The sequence below is a fragment of the Chlorocebus sabaeus genome, chromosome 21 (genome assembly GCF_047675955.1).
Source record: "Chlorocebus sabaeus isolate Y175 chromosome 21, mChlSab1.0.hap1, whole genome shotgun sequence".
NCBI classification, from domain to species: domain Eukaryota; kingdom Metazoa; phylum Chordata; class Mammalia; order Primates; family Cercopithecidae; genus Chlorocebus; species Chlorocebus sabaeus.
The window spans coordinates 17,643,349-17,662,751 of record NC_132924.1 but is presented as its reverse complement, the minus strand read 5'-3'; the positions used below and the strand labels follow the sequence as shown (position 1 = coordinate 17,662,751).

Here is a 19,403-nt window from a genome sequence, read left to right as displayed (position 1 = left end):
GGTCGCTGAGGGTGGCTCCGACAATCCATCCCCCTCCAGCGGCGGCCTCTCCTCCAGGGAGGGGCCCCTGCCAGCCGTCCACCCAGCGGCGGGCCCCTCTCTGGAGAAATGGGGCGATCCTGCTCACCTCAACCAGTCAAAGCGTTTCCGCTAGGGACCAGCAGTAACCTAGTTAGTACTGCGCCCTCTAACTAAGCCCAGGGTCTCTGCCAGGGAAGTGAGGCCACAGCAAGATCCAGAGAGCACCGCCACGGCGGGCAGGGAGCACCAAGGGGACTCACGGATGGGGACACTGCCCAGACGCGGGCTCGCCACCATCCCTGCTCCTGGCATCCCCGTCCGGACCCCACCTCCTACCCGGGACCCGTCCCTGTCCAGCCCTCGCCTCCAGCGCCCCGCCTCGGGCCCCGCCCACTCCCGCCCCGCCCCCTGTGCCCCGCCCCGCCCCCTGTGCCCCGCCCCATGCCCTGCCCACGCCCGGAATCCGGCACCAGGCCCTAGTTTCCTGTCCCTGCGCCACGGGCCTGGGACTCAGTCTCGCCCTGAGACCAAGTCTGCAGTGCCCGGACTGGACGTCCCCAGCCCCTGCCCTTTGCACCTGCCCTTCTCCTCCGCACACCTCTCCACCTGCGACACGAAGCGTGTCTCGAAGGCTCCGCGTGTGCGCAGCTGCTCGGAGGCCTCCCCGTGGAAGAGCAGGTTTTCGTCCACGAGCCTGAGCAGCACGAGCCGCACCAGCTCGCCCATGTACTTGCCACCTATGAGCTTCTCATACCTGGACACAGGGCAGCTCCATTACATCAGCAGGCACGAGGGAGGGCCCCTCGTGCAGGTGGAAGCCGGGAACCGGCGCCACTTTTCCCCATTGAGGTCACGAGGCGGCCACGTGGGGCACTGTGATCCCCACTCCCCCATCCGGTTCCGTCTTTCCCTCGTTAATGAACCAGAGTTTAGAAACGTCAGGGATTAGGAACGTGCACATCCAACTCAATGAGGGGAGCAAGTTTGGCCTGCCCCTGGGCCCACTTCAGTGAAGGGACAGACAGATAGTTCAAAGACCCCATCCAGTCCCTCCGAAACCTTCCTTGCAGGAGGCCCTGCGCCGAGCACAGGACCTAGAGCTTCAGTCCTTTAGCTGCGTCCGGAGCTGCTGTTCATCGGCCATTTATGGTTGGGGAAACTAAGGTTTGGAGGGTTAGTGCCCAGTCGGAGGCACGCACCATGTTGCTGGCACTTTCTTGCTTAATCTATGACCTTCCGTATTTAATTAAAATAAATGGAATACTACTGACCTATAATAATAGAGGCCTGCGAGCGGCAGAGAGGACGCTAATAAAATAATTAGCATAGGCCTGGCGCAGTAGGTGGTTAACAAGTGATAGCCATGGTTAATGATGAGCTCTCTCTGGGTTGGTTTCCAAGCTGTGACTGCCAACCCGCAGCATTCCACAAAAGACTAATATTCTTTCTGTGAATGTGGCCAAATACATACTTTGGGGAATGTTGGGTTAAACCCAGAAACCTTACTGGGGGCGTCTCAGAGCCTCCTCTGCATGCACAATCACCTGTCAGAAGGAGAGAGGTCTGGGCTTATCAAATCACAACTGGGACTAACCCTTCATCTCTCACAGGGGCAGGTCATGACTGAGCAGAAGGGATGGAGCTTACGAAAGGATTGTCAGTTTGCTTTTCCCCAGAGTTGTTTAAAAACAAGCCCATTATCAGCAGTGGCCCGGCTCCCATCTGCCGCTGCACCAGAGTGGCCCAGGGCCTGGGCTGTGGGGGAGGGGGGGCATCCTTACAGCTGCTGACCGGGGTTTGCAGAGCTCTCGTCCACCAGGCGGTCATACTCCAGCAGGAACTCGTCCAGCTCGCCCGAGTCCCCGAAGGCGCCCCATTCGGTGTTGACGCACATGCGGCCCTCGTCTCCCTCCACCAGCTCCACATTCTGCATCTCCTCCATGTAGCAGGCGTTGCAGCCCGTGCCTGGGGTGGAGGTCGGGGGGACTGTCAGCAAGAGCTGCACTGCCCTGGAGTATGGCCTGGTTCCTGCCGACAGGAGCCCCACCTCTCCCACTCCCCCATGCCTGTCTCTGCTTTGCCTGGAACAATGGAAAGGCAGGTCTGCCCGGGGCTGGAAGACCTGGGTTGCTTCAGTGGCTAGGGACAGCTTTCTGGACTGTCGTCTTTCCTAACAGGCAACAGTAACACCTTCCCTGCCTGTTACCTAGGTGGTTGGGAGGATTGAGAGAAACAGTGTGTATCAAAGAAATGGTTGTGGTACATTATCATTTTATTTTGTCTATGCACCACCCTTGTTTTCTGGCACTGCCCATGCACATGTTTGAGCTTCTCTGTCGTTGAGCCATGTTTGCATGGCAACCCAAAGTAAGGCATGGTGTGGGCCCTTGGGAGCAGTCCAGAGGCTCCTGTAGACAAGACCAGATGTGGAATTTTGTAATTTGCTGGCTCCTGTGCAGAGTGACAACATGGAGTCTTTTGTTCACAAGTTATTAATAGTTTCACACTGGTGACAGCAGAGCCTCAAGCTAGCATGAGCTGTGTGGGCTGCACACCCCTAAAGCTGTCAGGGACAGCAACTCAAATGTTGGTCAGTCGAGCTGCCACATAGGAATCAGGGCTCATTGATGCCTAGCCTTCCAGTTTTTATTTATTTATTTATTTATTTGGAGCCGGAGTCTCACTCACTCCATCGCCCAGGCTGGAGTGCAGTGGCGTGATCTTGGCTCACTGCAACCTCTGCCTCCAGGGTTCAAGCAATTCTCCTGCCTCAGTCTCCTGAGTACTTGGGATTATAGGCATGTGCCATCACACCCAGCTAATTTTGGTCTTCAACTCCTGACCTCAAATGACCCACCTACTTTAGCCTCCCAAAGTGTTGGGATTACCGGCGTGAGCCACCTTGCCTGACCGCCTTCTAGTTTTTTATGAACAAACAGAAATCCAGACTTTGATGTGAATTCTCCTAATTTTCAGATCTTGGTAATTGTTATAAGCATGTTTTTAAACACTGAGCAGAGTCAAGAGTGTATGTGGGGCAGATGTGAGCCGTGGGTCACTCCTTGCCACCTCTGCCCCAGGAGGGGTTATGCCTGGGCCGAGCAGCTGCAGCTTGGCTTGGTGGGAATTCATATGGAAGTGTCTTGGGGGAGCCCCAGGCAGCTCCGGAGGAGAGGGTGGAAAGGGCTGGGGGGATCACAGCAGGGATGGCTGGGGCTCACCTTTAAATGCTGGATTTAAAGACAATGTTCCTTCTGAAAGGTGAGAATGGAAGAGAATTATAGAACCACACGCCCATGTGCACAGCAGATACCTGATCTGATTGGATTGCTCCTCAGTGAAGGCTCGTTATAATGACCTCCGGAACTTCTGAGAAAGGTCTGAGTTGGTGTGGAAGACCCCTCTGCTGGGAGGGGCGGGCTGCTGCTCCCTTTCCTGGTACTTGCCTTCACTTTGGGTGGGGGCAGGGGCAGGGGCAGGCCAGTGGAAAGACCATTCGGGTAGGAATGGCACCACTTTTGCTTATCCTCTTCCACTTGGACAAATCTGTCCAGTTGGTCAATTTACCAAATAAAGCGTTTTAATTATAATCCTGATGGGCGAGGTGGATGTGCAGCTGGCATACATGTGGCATCACGGCGTTGAAATGCTTCCTACTGTACACAGTGCTTCCATTTTGATACCCCAAGACCACCCAGGCTCCAGCGCCAGGCTCTGCTCTGCTCTTAAGTACTTTGGTCCTCACCCCATAGGGCCCCGTAAAGCCTGTTGTACCCAGGGCGACTCAGCAGTCTGGAAGGGGCAGGGGTGCAAGGAGCCCTTACCCACAATCATGCCGACCTCGCACTGATGGTCTTCGTAGTAGCAGGAGATCATCGTGGCCACCGTGTCATTCACCATTGCCACCACATCCATTTCGAAGTCCTGCCAAGAAGCACAGAGGCTGCAGTGCTGGGAGCCAAGGAGAAAGGCAGGCAGTGCTGGGGTGGGTGGCCCAGGGCAGCCCCCCTGGCAGTCACAGGTGCCCCCTCACCCCTCTCCGTTTGATGGCGTCTCGCAGAAGCCCCACGACATTGTTCCCTTCTGCTCCTGAGGCCTTGAAGCCCTTGGTCCAGTTGAGAAGGATGCCCTGTGGGGAGAGGGAGGCCTCATGGCTGCTTGACATATATGTTGGAGGCAGGGTGCTAGGGCCACAGGCGTATGCACCCTACTTTACAGCCCCATAGCTTTGAGAGGTGTTGGGAACGATTCTCCTTGAATATCTCATATTTCTGCAGGGCTGAGTCCCAGCCAATTTAAGAATGTTATACTACACAGCTCTGAGACGTCATCCCAGAGTCAAGGCAGGGCCTGCAGGAAGCAGCTCGGTGTAAAATCAGGATTTCCTTCCTGCAAGGCACCCCACTGCATGCACAGGTGCCACCTGCCCCTCTCTGTGTCTCTGTAGGGACTGGGGCTTGGAAAACCACATGAGATGTTGCTCTGGCTGCTGCTTTTGCTGTGAGTGAGGAACTGGCTTTCTCCCTGACCCAAAGGTCTCATGTTTTATGTGTGTGCATAGATGACTGTGTGTGTGTGTATGCACAGATGTAACTGGCAGGCCACCTTGCTAGCTTGCAGGGAGGGTAGAATCTCAGTTCCTTCACATTTCTGACTCAGCTAGAGGCATTGTGACATGACCGTGGCCTGCAGGTGACCCGGAGCCTGGCTGCCTGAGTTTGAGCCCCACTCCACTACCAGCTGCTCTTTCCACTGTAGTGGGGTGATCACAGCTGGTGCCTCACAGGGTGCAGAGCCAGAATTAGCTAATGTGATGCTTCTTTTCCACAGCATTAGAGGTGGCAGGTGACATGGCCACAATTTGAATCCAGATCTCCCTTCTGAGCACAGGGTATGGGGGCGGCATTTGAAGGCAGAGTTCCTCTGGGGCACCTATGCCTCCCCTCATCTGCCTTCTGTCCCTCCATCTGGCCCACCTTATCGATGTCTTCATGCCTCACAGGAAAGGAGAAGGTGAAGCCCAGGGGCAGCTTCTTGTGCTTCATCTGATGTTTGTCCAGGAAGTCGGAGATACACTCGGAGATGTAGTCGAAGAGCTGGAAGATGCACGCCACGGTGACCATCTGGCATGGGGGGGTGCACCGGCCTGCAGCCCTCCCCAGGGCCTCATGCCAAGCTATTCCTCAGGGAACACTGCACCTCCTGGCCACTGAATGCCAGGCCTGTCCGCAGTTTCCCTCTCCTCTTCCGCTGCTGCTCCTTGGGCTCAAGCCCTAAACCTCCCCCATGCCAGAGACCTGCTGACAGTGGCCCCCGGGACAGGGCAACACAGGACAGGCTGGTCCCCAGCCCGGCTGTGCTCTGTCAGCCTAGCCCTCCCAGCTGAACCTTGTAAAGTCCAGTCTCAGGCCTGGCCGGCTGTTCCTGAGGCTCCAGATGGAGGTGCATCCTTGATTTCTGTCTGCAGCACCTGGAGTTTCCCTTCCTACTTCCAGGTGTCCTGGCCACCCATCTTTGCTGAAGGCCAGCCCTGACTCCCCTCACACGGGCCTCTCCACGGAATTGGGTACTGCTGAATGCTCTGCCGACTGACCAGGCTCCTCACTGGCTGCTGGGGCCAGGGAAGTCCCCACATCATCCCCACTGCCTTGATTCACGCCCAGCCCATAGACAGGCTAGCAAGCCGCAGGGGTGTGAGGACAGGCCACCACGGGCAGCCTCCTGCCTCGGAGCCCTGCCTCTCCAGGAGCTGGCCTTGGCCATGTGCTTGGCTGCAGCTGGGGCCCTGGCCTTGCCCAGCTCCCCCTAGGCCTCATTCTGCTTCTGGGTCCCCTGCACCCCAGTCCTCCCCATGGTCAGGGGTCCTTGCTGCCTGGGTAGACATTGTGATTGCTGTCACCCCACTTTCTGTGCATGCTGGTGGAGGGCGAGGGGTGGCCCTTGGAGAGGTGGGGAGTGCACTGGCTGCCGGGTCACATTTCTGTTCTAACACATTGGCTTTTCCTCTGGTAAACTGGACAAAGTGTGACTGGCTGGGGCTCCTCTTGCCACTAACCCCTCCTCAGCCCGTTCCCCTCTCAATGCTGGTCAGATGGTGACTGTGGGACTTGGGGACATGTTGGCCAGTCCTGTTCACCCAGGCTTCCAGCTGCCTCTGAGGCTGGGTGGTCCTCCAGCCCCCGCTCTCCCCACCCCTGGTGGATGGGTGGGACCTCCTGTCAGGACTAGCTGGGCCCTGAGATCCTGCATGGCCTTGGCTCCCTGCCCTGGCCCCTGTGCTGCTCACCATCTCAGCAGTGCCGGTCATGGCGTCCTCGGGGATGGAGTACATCTGGTGTTTGGTCTTCACGCTCCACTGCCCCTCCTCACCTTCTCCCACCTTCACCAGCATCACCCTGAAGTTGGTGCCACCCAGGTCCAGGGAGAGGAAGTCCCCGACTTCTACAGACACAGAGAGATGTCAGCCTCAGGGGCACCCACAGGCTGGCCTTGGGCTGGGTGGGCCCTGGGTGACTAGCCCGGATATTACAGAGAGGAGGAGGGAAGGCACAAAGGGACCAAGGGAGCTGGACAAGGGGCCACCAGACACTGGGGACACCAGCGTCAACTGTGGAGGGGTCAAAGGTCAGCTGGGGAAAAGTCAATGGGAAACTCCTGCCTTAGACAGAGTCACCAAGAGCCCAGGGACCAACTGAGGACCTAGTGCAATGGCCAGTGCAGAGCTGGGCTGGGCGTTCCCTAAGTGCCCATAAGGAGCAGTGAGGTTTTTTTTTTTTTTGAGACGGAGTCTCGCTCTGTCGCCCAGGCTGGAGTGCAGGGGCGTGATCTCGGCTCACTGCAAGCTCCGCCTCCCGGGTTCACGCCATTCTCCTGCCTCAGCCTCCTGAGTAGCTGGGACTACAGGCGCCTGCCACCACACCTGGCTAATTTTTTTCTGTATTTTTAGTAGAGATGGGATTTCACCGTGTTAGCCAGGATGGTCTTGATCTCCTGACCTTGTGATCTGCCACCCTCAGCCTCCCAAAGTGCTGGGATTACAAGCGTGAGCCACCGTGCCCAGCTTTTTTTTTTTTTTTTTTTTTTTTTTTTTTTTGAGGTGGAGTCTCAGTCACCCAGGCTGGAGTGCAGTGACGTGATTTTGGCTCACTGCAACCTCGGCCTCCCAGGTTCAAGCAATTCTCATGCCTCAGCCTCCTGAGTAGCTGGGACTACAGGCATGCACCACCATGCCTGTATAATTTTTGTATGTTTAGTAGAGACGGGATTTCACCATGTTGGGCAGGCTGGTCTCAAACTCCTGACCTTGTGATCTGCCCGCCTCAGCCTCCAAAGTGTTGAAATTACAGGGGTGAGCCACTGCACTTGGCCAGGAGTGAGATTTAAAAAGTCAGTTTGCCTGAGGTTTGCCAGCTCCAGGGTGAGTCCGAGTGCCCCAGGGCTGGACCAGAGGAGCCAAGGGTGAGAACTGGCCTCACAATTCGGGGACTTCATTGCTCCCCAGGAGATTCTGTCTCGGACTGGCTGTGAGTCTGGGAGTGCCTGGGGTTCTTTTCCCAGCTAGTGCTGAACCCACAGCTGCTTCTGGATGAGGAGCCGGTTCCCATGTGGTACCTGAGCCTTCTGGGGTGGAGCGCACGTAGGTGGGCAGCATCTTCACACTGGCCTCTTCATGGGTCTCCAACCTCAGGCCACGGTCCATCTCCTTCTGCATCCGTCTCATCACCTTCTTCAGGTCCTCCTCCTGCAGCTGGAACTCCGCCAGGATCTGCTCTACCTGCACAAGGAGGGGGATGGGAGCAGCAGGGCTGGGGACTCAGGGTGGGGCTGTCACCAGGCACCCACACGCCGAGGGTCTCACGGGCCATCTCCCCCACATGCCGCTGGCCTCCTTCTGTCCTCTGACCCCGGGTTCAGGATGACCCATCATCTCAAACTTTACTACAGGTAAAACCAGCTGGCAAGTCAGAAGAGCAGAGTCTGCGACCAGCCACTCAACAAATGCAGCCCGGGGCGTGTTGGAGGGGTGAGCAGCAGAGGGCAGAGTGGCTTCTGTCCCTGACGATATCCCTGTGGCACAGTGTCCTATAGCACCCTGCTTCGTCCCTCAGGTCAGAGCCAGGGAAAGGAGGGACTAACAGGGAGAGCTGGCGAGGTGGGGTTTGAGCCGCCTGTCTGGAGGGCGCCAGGCAGCTGGCATTGCTGTCAGAGAGACCCAGTCCTCCTACTTCTGGGATTTACATCAGAAAATAAATGGGCCAGTCTGCACAGGTGTGCTAAGGGCCAGCCAGGAGTGAGCGTGAGTGTCTAGAAGGAGGTGTCTGCTGACTGAAGCCATCTGTGGCATGGGCACACTGGGCCACAGAAGGAAGAGAGTCCCTATGCACTGACGTGAGAGACGCCTGGGCACACGAAGCTCAGATCCGATACTACCACTCCCGTGAGCATGGATGGCCCATGGTGTGGCTGCTCGCTCTCCACATGGCAGTGTGAGGACAGGCTGTGAATGCAGATGTGACTCTGCCTCTGCATACCCAGCAAGCTGGTGTGTGGACAGCTATGTGTCTGTCCCCTGGGCACCTTAGTGCTATTCATGGAGAAAAGGCCATGTTAATGTGCTGGTTATCTCTGGGCAGTGGTGAGAAAAATAATCATAAGGATATTTTCATCTTGAATCAAAAAGAGAAAGGAAAGATGCTCTGATAAAACTGTGGACCCATTCCACAAAAACTCACACACTTTTGCCCACAGTCTTACGCATAAGCTCAGGGGGTTGGAGATGATCTGAATCCCAGACAGGAGGCAACATGGCGATTTTCCTCTTCTTCCTCAGTTTTTAGAACTCAGATTTTGTTGGTGTAGGGAGCACATTGCGCCATGATTAGTCTAAGGTAGGTACAGCAATTCTATACTCCTCTTACTGATGATTGGTCTAGAGTTGGGCATGTCACCCAGTTCTGGCCAATGACAGGTGAAGGAAAGCCTGATTTTAGCAGGGGGAGGAGCTTCAGTGTCCCCCTAAATTTGTAGACACAGCTGTGTAAGGATGTGATAACCAGCGCTGTGATAGCTACCCTGCAACGATGAAGAAACAAGGCCAGAGGTTAAAGCTGTTCGCATACTGCGAACGTAGGGAGGAGAGAGTAGTGCTAGATTCACCCTCCATGTGCGGCTTATGGGAGCAGACAGAAACCACTTATGCCACCGTGAGTCAGGTGTTTGGCTTCCTGCAGCCCAAAGCATTCCCAATAGATACAGATCTTTAGTTCAGAACCATGTCTCCTAATGAGGCCCCACATGTGAATTTTAAACTCAGGCAAGGTCAGACAGGGATGGGGCTGATAAAGTCTGTGACAAAAGACACAGAATCAAACACCCATGTTGGCTGAGCAGGCACTGTTCCGAGGCTCTGAGCATGGGTGGGAGTGCATGCCCTCCCCGACCTCCAACCCTCCAATCCAACTGCCCCTGCGGAGCACACCCCTGGAGATGTCCTCAGGGCTCTGTGGAGCAATCCAGGCTGTCCTCAATGTCCCACAGCTACAACCTTTGCCTCCTCTGTCTTTCTTTCCTACACCCACCAATGTAGAGAATGCCAGGAACTAACTGTGAAGGCATCTGCCATTTGCTGAATTCCTCCATATGCCAGGCCTTGCATTAGGTGCCTCACATAGCAGCCTCACACACTATGCCGGGTCACCACAGCACTGGGGAGGAGGTGCCAGCAGCACCCATCTTGCAGATGAAGAAAAGCTTACAGAAGTCATTTATGCAGGCACAGACAGCCAGTACACTGTGGTGAGGCCAGCACCCAAATCCACGCACACAGTGGCTACTGGCAGGAAGTCCTGGGGAGCCTACCTGGCATCTCCCGCCAGACAAGATTGGTCAGAGGGACCCAATTATAAGATACCTGCAGGCTCTCAACAAAAATGATGCTGCTTTTGCAAAGGTCCAGCCCTCACACCTGCCTGGTACCACCCTTGTGCCTCTCTCCAAGTGGCCCATCCTGGCGCCCACAGACCTGGACTCTGGTCCTTTGGCCCCAGGTTCTTCATGGGAGGAGCCAACATTTCAGTCTGAGGTCTTGGCAGAGGACAATGACATGGAGCCTGTGCCCAGGCGGCTGATCAGAGTGTGGCTGTATTGTCAGACAGTTAGGGCCCTTGAGTGATCCTCCCTTGCAGGGCTGTGGGGAGAACTGGCCCAGCCCTTGGAGAACTGGGAGAGCGAGGTACAAGGTGGCTGCTGTGTCTCTTATCACATGTTGGGAGGCTGGGCCCCGTAGGGTGTTGAGGAGGCCCAAGTCTTCCCCCTCTGTATCAAGGCCTGTGTGTGGCCCTGCCACTGACTGGGTGAAGTCCCGGCTCTACTGCCTTCTAGGCCAGAAAGTTCTCCTCCAGGAATCCCGGCATTGCGTGATGTCAAACTGATACCATCTGTTCAGAGGGCAATTTGGAGTTTCTCTAAGTTGAACTTTGATCTGACAGTTTCTCTCCTAAGAATCTGTTCTGCAGCAAAAGGGCTGTAGGCATTTCTAAGATACACAGGGGTGTGTCCCCTTGCTGCAACAGTGAGGACCCCCATATTCACCGTCAGGGACTTTAAATCAACTCCAGGATGCTTACTGCAGGGCCTCCTGTGGCCTTTCCCGTGAAGGAGACACATAGGCATAAGTGAAGACATGAGATGGGACCTGAGGTAGGACCTGATTCCATTTCTGTAAATAAAGTGGCATCTGGCCTGCAAATCTGATTTGTCCTGTATGATATTCTCAAAAGCTTAAATTTGCTGCCACCACTTAAAATCTATTTAAAATAGAGACACTTTTACACAAAAATCTGGATTTCTGTAAAAGTAGGTCTGCATTCTCTGTGGGGCTGCAGGGAAGCGGGGGACATGGGGTGGGGGAGCTTGTCTCCCCACAGTGGCAGAACCAGCCAGGGTCTCCTGGCCCAGGGCTCTCACCTGGGCCCTGCCCTAGCCAGATGCTGCAGGGTCCCTGCATTGTCCACACCACAGGGCCTATGAGGACCCCTCACACACTTCCCAGTGGGCATGGGTTGGAGGATAGATGCTGTCAGGTTCTGAGGCTGTAGTCACCAGTAGACCTGGGGGTTCACCTCTTACGTGGGGAGCATCCTCCAAAGGTGAGCCTTGTTCTTGGTGGGAGCAAGCCCCTTCCTCAGGGTGCACCTGGGCCTGCAGAAGTCCCCCTCCTGGCACTTGGTAAGCATGCAATCCCAGAGGAGGAAGCCTGGACCCAGCTTGGTCTCACAAGCCTGGGGGTCACGTTGTGGGGCAGAGGTCTGCCTCACAGACACCCAGGACAAGCCCAATGGCAGGGACTGAGGCTGATGCACACTTCCTGTGTGCCAGGCCTGCTCTGGGCACGCTTCCCTGTTATTGGTACAGCCACTCTGGGACATGGGTACTTTTATTATCTCCATTTTTTATAAGTGAGGAAACTGGACACAGAGGTACAAACCCTCCCCCAGGCCCACAGAACCACGGGCCATGGAGGGGTTTGAACCCAGGCACTGGCTCCAAACTTTCCTCTCACCCAACCAGGCTACATCCTGCCTGACTTCAGGCCCAGCACCGAGCTGTTACTTGTGCCCAGACCCCAGCTACAAGTGTCTCTCTGGCTAACCTCTTGCTGGGTGTCTATGCAAGCTTACAGGGCTTTCCCAAGCAGCCTAGGAAACGTGCTGATACCTGGGGAGCCCTGAGAAGCCACCTGGCCCCCCAGGTATAGCCTGGGGCACAGACAGAGCCTGTCTGTGAGGCCAGAAGAGAACAAACAGAGCCTGTCCTTCTCCCTGGCAGCCCCTGGGAGGCAGCCCCAGCCAGCTTGCAGAGGTTTCTCTTACTGACCTCACCCGAGAGGTCACAGGACACATAATCAGGGCTCACAGTCAAAAGTATAACTTTTCTCGCCTGAGGACGCCCCACACTCCCTGCAGGGCATCTGACCCTCATCTCTTCAGCAGATGCCCACTGAATACCAGGTGCGGCGAGGGGCACAGAAGCAGAGTTGACAGCAGGACCAACTCCTCTGAAGGGCGGGGATCTGCAGGAAAGAATCTCAGTCAAACTGGTGACAGGTTGGGGGGTGAAGGAATGGGGACAGATGAAGCAGGGACGAGGTCGGGCATCTCCTGTCAGAAGATGGGGCAGGGGACCTGCAGTGAGGCTGGAGCAGAGATGGGGAGGGAGAGAGTGAGGCTGAGCTGTGAGCAGCAGGAGGTGAGAAGCCTGGAGGCACCGGGCTGCAGAGCGGGGGCATCTTGGGGCAGGGTGGGAGCAGGGCATCAGGCTGTCCTAACAACCCCTGCGCAGGGATGGGGGGTGCAGGCTTGGTGAGAGGGGTAAAAACCTAGACTTACTCTGAAGGGAGGTGGGAGGGGCTGAGGAGAGGAACAGAAGGGCCTGGGAAGAAGAGGTTCCACCTGACCTGGGAGTTGGGTTGTGGGAGTCAGGATCTTGGTCTGGGCATGTTAACACATCTGCCAGCCAAGGGGCAATTTGTTCCAAGTAGCAGTTGGCCATGTGAGGCCAGAGTTCAGAGGAGAGTCTGGCTGGAGAGGTAGATGTGGAGCCTGGACATGGTCACCAGGGTGTACAGGTTGGATAGCAGTGGGAGAGGCAGAGCTGGTCGGGCAGGGCTGCCGGGGCAGGATGCTGTCCCTTTTATGCAGCGAGCAGTGCGTTGTGGCCCCACCTCCAGAACGCAGTACAAAAGGCAGGATGCCTTCTAGGGCCGCCTTTGGCAGATGTGGACTGAGGAGCTGTCTATTCCAGCACTGGGAGGGGCCGACTGGAGGAGCTGTGGGTCCCCGAGGACACGGCCAAGGGCCAGGGAAGTCCCTGGGCAAGCGCTGCAGGCCTGGGGGCTCCAGAGCCCATCCCAGTGCCACATGCCCAGCTGTAGCCTGGTCCCCTCCATTCCCGGGCCCTCAGGTGGCTAAGTCCACGGAAGTGAGCGACCTCGGGCTGGTGCCCACATTCTCCTGAGGGCCCGAATCCCTGATCCACCAACCCCTGGAAATGCCATGCAGAGCCCCCAGACAGCCAGACAGCCCTGGGTAGCCAGCCAGCTCCCCCCATAAAAGCCTCAGGTCAAGCCCCAGACACCAGTGTCCTGGGTCACTGTTAGCTCCAGGAGCAAGTGCCCTAGAACCCTTCGAGAGGCTGGACAGTGGGCAGCCACAGTGAGGACGGGTGGTGGGAGGGGGGGGGCAGTGGCAGGCACAGCTGCCCTAGCCAGGACCCCTGAGGCCCGTGTGCCTCCTTCCAAGGTGCCCAGAGCCTGCTTGCCTTCCCTGCCCCCAGCCTTGGCTTTGGTAATCTGCAAAACCAAGGGCCCTGCCCTGGGCGCTGTTCTCCCAATGCAAAGTCGCTACCTTTGGTGTGACCCTTACCAGAGTCAAGGCTGTCTGGGCCTGGCTCCTTGTGGCATCCATCGCCATCTCTCCGAGGGACTAAGAGGTAGATGCTTTGGGAAGCAGAGATGCTCCTGCCTGCCGAGGCCTAGCACATGCTGTAGCCTTGGAGCATAAGGCCCCCGCTGTGGCAGCAATGGCTGCCTGGATGGAGAGCTGCCTGAGGCTGGCAGCCCAGGGCTTCTGCACTGAAAGGGCTCAGCCCGGCAGCTGCTGAAATACTCTGCCCCCTGCCATGGGGTCAGAGGCAGGGCCAGAAAGGGAGGGGAGGCCCATGTGGGGTAAGAGTTGACAGGGCCATTGGGAGAGAGCCATGGGGCAGCTGGTCACACTCTGTGAACATGGGGTTGGGATTGCTGCCCAGCAGGAGCGGGTGTGCAGAGCCAGCCTACCCACCTTCCATTCCTCGGCCTTGTGCGGGCAGAAAGTCACCAGGCTGCCTTGGGGACAGAACACTTATTGAAATGCCCTCGGACAGGGAAGGGGTCCTAAGGGGGCCTGGCCCTCGCTGGTGCAGGTCTGGACTTGCTCTTGGAGGCAAGGGGATCCCCAGTGGATTTTTATCTGCAGAGAGGTTCGATGTGCATTTCATACAATCCAGGGGTCTGTATGGCACTTGGGGAAGGGGTGGTGGAGGAAGGCGGCCAATTGACCAAAAACAAACAAAAAACCGGGGCTATCATTCTTAATTTTGTGACTGCAAAGTCCAGGCCTCAGGCTTGCTTTCGGTGCCTCCGTGGGCATAGACCATGACTCCCGGGCTCTGGCCCAGACTCCTCCTTGGGCTCACCTGGGAGTGACATCCACATGCCATGTACTTGCTGGCACCTGCCAAAGCCTGCTAAAATTAGCTGGAGCTGGCAAGTGGGCCAGAGTGATCGCTCCCAAGAAAGCCCTTGATACAATTGATCCCTTTCCCAAAATAGAGCAGAGGTGGCCTCATCAGACCTCATGTGACAGGCCACTGACCCCCACAGCCCCCAGCTCTGAGCTACTGTTTGCTCATGGGGGCAGGGCTCACACCCAGGTTTGGAGTGGCACTGGGGCCTTCTGGTTCAGCCAGGCCAAGAAGCAGCTACCCAGCGAGACTTGCCCTTCTCCTGGGCCAAGCACACAGCACAGGGGAGGAGAATCTAAATTCAGTTCTCAAGAAAGGCTGAGGATGTGTACAAAGGCTGAATCTGAGGCAAGGGGGCCCCCTTTCTGGGTTGGCTGAACTGCAAGTGCCCTCTCTAGCCTGTGTTTAGAGCCACAGGCATCACCTAGAGTTCCTTTCTGGGGGCCACCTGCTGATACTCATTGGCATCTGTGAGGCCAGAAAGGGACTCAACACCCCTACTTCCCCACACTGTGGAATTCTCCAGGACCAGATTCTCATGACTCATGCCAGCCCTCCTGGGCACCCACCCTTGTCCTGTCTCAATGCCCCCTCTTCAGGATTAGGAGTGACACCAACAGGTCTGCACTGCATTGGAGTTGAGGGTCAGTGTAGCAGGAACAGTTCCTGCTGCTTTCCAAGAATTTTGGAAGGGCAAGCCTGTCCAGAACCCGTCCAGAGAAGAGGGGCCAAGAAGGGGAGGGCCTCAGAGATGATGATTCATGGAGGATGTCCAGAACGTGCTTAGTCTTCAGTAGCTCAAGGGCTATCCTGAGGAGGATGGATGAACATTGTTTCTGCTTAGAACTTTCTGAAAAGACAGAACTGTGCAGCTGTGCAGTAGATAGTGAACTCCCCATTTAATGGGGAGAGAAAGAGAAGAGCAGAGTCAGAAGGGACCCTGCTCTATGTCCCTGTGGTATCCCCATTTCTTAGTTGCTCAGGCTTCGGATTGACAGGCATGACTTGATTTTCTTTTTCATTCATCACAAGAAAATAATATGACAAGTTTGGTGATGGATATTCAAAATGATCAAAAAATGAGACACAACCCACATATCCAACTACAGGAGGTTGGTTAAATAAATTATGCTACACTTATATGTGGTCATTAAAAATGTTAAGATTCATCTGCTCCTATTGGCATGGAAAGATGTTCACGACATACTGTTGAAAGGGAATGTGTAACCACCCTTGAAGCTGGCCTTCAATTAGCCCTGCTTCTGGTGTTCACCCCATGGTATAGTCCCTTCCCATGCAGAATAGGTCTAGCCTGCATTATATTAATATGATAATGCAGAAATGGTGGAGTATGACTTCGGAGCCTAAGCCAGAAAAGACACTGTGGCTTCGGCCTTGTCCTCTCCTGGACTGTTCCTTCTGGGGGAAGCCAACTGCTATGCTATGAGGATGCCTACAAGAACTCTGGGAAGATCCACTGAGAAGAAGTGGGGCCTCTTGACAATAGGCAGCTCCAACTTGCCAGCCATGTGAGTGAACCACTTTGGAAGCAGCTCCTCCAGTCCCAGTCAAGCCTTCAGATGATGCAGCCCCAGCTAACACCTTGACTGCAGCCTCAGGAGAGACAGCAAGCCAGACCACCCAGCTAGGCTGCTTCTGAATTCCTGACCTACAGAAACTGTGTGAGATAACAAAGGTTTGTTGTTTCAAGCTACTATGGTTTTTTTTTTTTTTTTTTAACATTTTATGAAATAAAATTTTGTTATTACAGGACAAATAAGTTTAGAAACCATTTTCTGTCTTTTAGCATATGGTCCAGATATAGGACAGTGTCATATCACATTCTTGTCATCATAATACATGGAAAGGTGAAGCCACTAAGTTTTGAGGCAGTTTGTTATACAGCAATAGATGACTAACATAAGGGAAACATAGGAAACATAGTATGATCCATTTTTGTCATAATATGATATAGATGATATATGTATTGGGAGGAAATATACCAAAATGGTAACAGTAATTATCTTGCTGATGGTGGTATGAGTGATTTTAATTTATTCTCCTTTTTGCTTATCTGTATTTCCTACATTTTCTGCAATAAATGTGTATTAATGGAGTAATATTTAACAATGAAGTTAAAAAAAGAAAGGTTGAGCCTTATCTGCCATTTTGCACAGAAGCAAGCCCGAAGACCCAGATTCTAAAGGATAGAGGTTCATAGTTAAATGAGCCAATCTGCTAGACCCCATATGTCATTGGGAAAGATATTGGGAGCCAGGAAGCCAGGGAACACAAAGTGTCCACCCTTCCACCACTGGCCTGTTCCCTGATACCCTCAGTACCAGCTGGGAACCAAGTGTGGGCACACTGATGCAACAGGGCCTGGAGGTCAGCATGATGTTGCAAGTGTTTGCTTACAGCAGGGTAGACTTGAGACTGGCTGTGCTCTTGTGCTAAGGGGCAGGCTAAGGGCTTGGTGAGTGGGAGGGTGTTAGGCAGTGGGTGATGGCCAGGATGTCAGGGAAAGAGGCAAGGGGAGAGGAGCCGAGAGACAGTAGAGCATGCCAGGATCAAATGATCACATGTGGGTTCCACATGCCAGGGGATGTGCTAGACCCTTTAGATGGATTGCAACTGGCCTGTGAGCTGAAGGCTGTCATTTTATATACAGGGAAACTGAAGCCCATGGGAGTTAAGGGACTTACTAGGATGTAACAGCTATGAGCGACCTGGCTAAAATTCACCCATGGGTCACTCTGACTCCAGGATTGTTAAAAGTTTGGTCTTCTCAACTAGATGGCGTCGGGGGGGCTTCAGGGTCAAGCATATGCTGGGGGACAGGAAATGTCCTTTGGGGCTTCCTCCATGCTGGAGATGTTCAGAGGCTTCAGCTGAAGCTGGTGGAGGTGGACACAGTGGTAGCCACAGAGGTCGGTTTTGCCCCAGTGTTTGTCTCTGTCAACAGATGGAACGGAGCCTGGGCTGTGTGTCGGGGATAAAGCCTAAGGCTAGCACTGTTGGGGAAGAAGGGCAGAGCATGAGTAAGGGTGCAGGTAGTAGTCCTGTGCATTGCCTAGGGAGGGGGTAGGAGAATCATCCAAGACTCCGTGCTGAGAGGCAGGATAACACTGGGGTAACACAGAACTGTAGGATCTCCAGCCTGAGTCTGAAGACTGGCTTTGCCACTCACTAGCTCTAGGGCCTTGGGCAAATTCCTTAATGTTTCTAAGCCTCAGTAAGGGGCAGGCAACAATTCTACTACCTCAAAGGGCTGTTGAGAGGATTCAATGGGATAATGCAGATAAGGCTCTTGGCACATACAAGTTGTTCAATAGTTTGTAGCTGTTGTTGCTACCAAAGAATATTTTAGCCCTTGGGTCAGAGTTTAAGACATGGGCTGTCCCCAGCTCTTGATTGATGGCAGATCTAATGCCAAACTCCTACCCGAATGCGTACTGATTATTTGGGTGTTTTAAGGAGACAGACTAGGTGGCATAGTCTCTTTGATGCTAGTCCTACAGTAAGTCAATGAAACTTTTTGTCTGAAAAGACAGTTACTAGGGAATGATGTCATGAAACTGGCAAAATAGGAAACTTCAGGAATTGGTTCCTCGATCTAGACAATCATTAAGTTAGGAGAGAAAAAAATCCTGTAAGAGTCAACTATTTCAGAATTCTGGAACCTGATTGGACACTTACAGCAACCATGGGAGTGCCTGATGAAGGGAGAGGCATGCTGATGGCTCGTAAGTGAGTGGTGTGGCAAACCAGCTACCATCCTGCATTCTTCAACATTCCTGTGGCCATGGGGACAGTAATTGTGTTCCTAGAGCAGCTGGCTGGAGCTGGAGTGGGCAGAAAGGACCTTGTCTTCCAGAAATTTGGAGAATCAAATTTCTTTTGTTTATCTGGTGGTTCCTTGAGGGCTCAGAGTAGAGCTTGCCTTTGTTTCTGTCCCTTCAGGCAGCAGCAGCCTTCCAGGTGGCATCTATCAGAAGATTTTTAAAAAGGTACATGCTAGGTTTTTTGTTTCTTGGGTTTAAAAAAATCTAGGCATTTAAGGAATACTTCCAGGTCATAGGCTGACTGCAGAGACACCAGAACAGAAACATCAATGATCAGACACAACAGAGAATACATACTTTGCAAAAATAGTTTGGAAAAGTCACTCTACAAATGGACAACTGAAGCCCTCAACAAACGACAAAACCAATCTCAAAGGAGGGGGAGACTCTGGCTTCCAGAATTACCACATTATACTACTCAAAATGTTAAGTTTTCAACAAAGTGTTACAAAGCAAATAAAGAGGAAGATATGGCTCTATAACAGGACAAAAATAATTTAAAAGAAGCTGTCCATAAGGAATTTTAGACATTGGAATTACTAGTCAAAGACATTAAGTCAACTGTCTTAAATATGCCTAATGAACTAAAGAAAACCATGGACTAAGAACTGCAGGAAATTGGGAGAGCAATGTATGAACAGATGGGGAATGACAATAAAGATAATTTATTAAAGAGGAATCAAATAGAAATGCTGGATCTGAAAAGTACAATACTGAAATGAGAAAGTCCCTGGAGGGGTTAAATGGCCAATTTGAGCAGGCAGAAGAAAGAATCAGTGAACTTGAAGAAAAGGCAATTGAAGTTATCCAGTCTGCATAGCAGAAAAGAAGAAAAATGAACAGAACCCAAGAGACCAGTAGGATGCCATCAAACATACCAATGTAAGTATATGGGAGCTCCAGAAGAAGAGAGATGGAAAGAGGAAGAAAAATATATTTGAGAAAAGGTGAAATAATTTCCCAGATTTGTTGAAAGACAAACATACACATCCAAGAAGCTCAATGAAATCCAAGTGGGATAAACTCTAAGAAATCCACAGTGAAACACATTATAGTCAAATTGTCAAAAGACAAAGACAGAGAGAGAATCTTGGAAGCAGCAAGAGAGAAATGACACATAGCATACATACCAAGGATTTGCAATAAGTTTAACAGATGATTTCTCATTAGAAACCAAGGAGGCCAAATGGCAGCTGTAATAATAATTACATTTTAGGCCAGGCACGCTAGCTCATGCCTGTAATCCCAGCACTTTGG

At 53.5% G+C, this 19,403-nt stretch overlaps 1 protein-coding gene across 9 annotated transcripts in view; it reads right to left on the bottom strand.

Annotated features, from left to right (window-relative positions):
• Positions 1-19,403, bottom strand: part of GCK (glucokinase) — a 54,692-nt gene that overhangs the window by 625 nt on the left and 34,664 nt on the right. For 6 of the 9 annotated variants that reach the window (XM_073008909.1, XM_073008910.1, XM_037988223.2 and 3 more), the window contains 7 exons: positions 7,633-7,795; positions 6,308-6,462; positions 4,998-5,117; positions 4,055-4,150; positions 3,846-3,945; positions 1,803-1,986; positions 620-775 (listed from right to left, as the gene is read on the bottom strand). In XM_073008909.1, coding sequence (XP_072865010.1) covers positions 620-775; positions 1,803-1,986; positions 3,846-3,945; positions 4,055-4,150; positions 4,998-5,117; positions 6,308-6,462; positions 7,633-7,795 — 974 coding nt within the window. Of the gene's footprint in view, positions 1-127; positions 401-619; positions 776-1,802; positions 1,987-3,845; positions 3,946-4,054; positions 4,151-4,997; positions 5,118-6,307; positions 6,463-7,632; positions 7,796-13,442; positions 13,672-19,403 lie in introns of those variants that run through there. The other 3 variants (XM_007981463.3, XM_037988224.2, XM_037988225.2) reach the window with 3 other exon arrangements.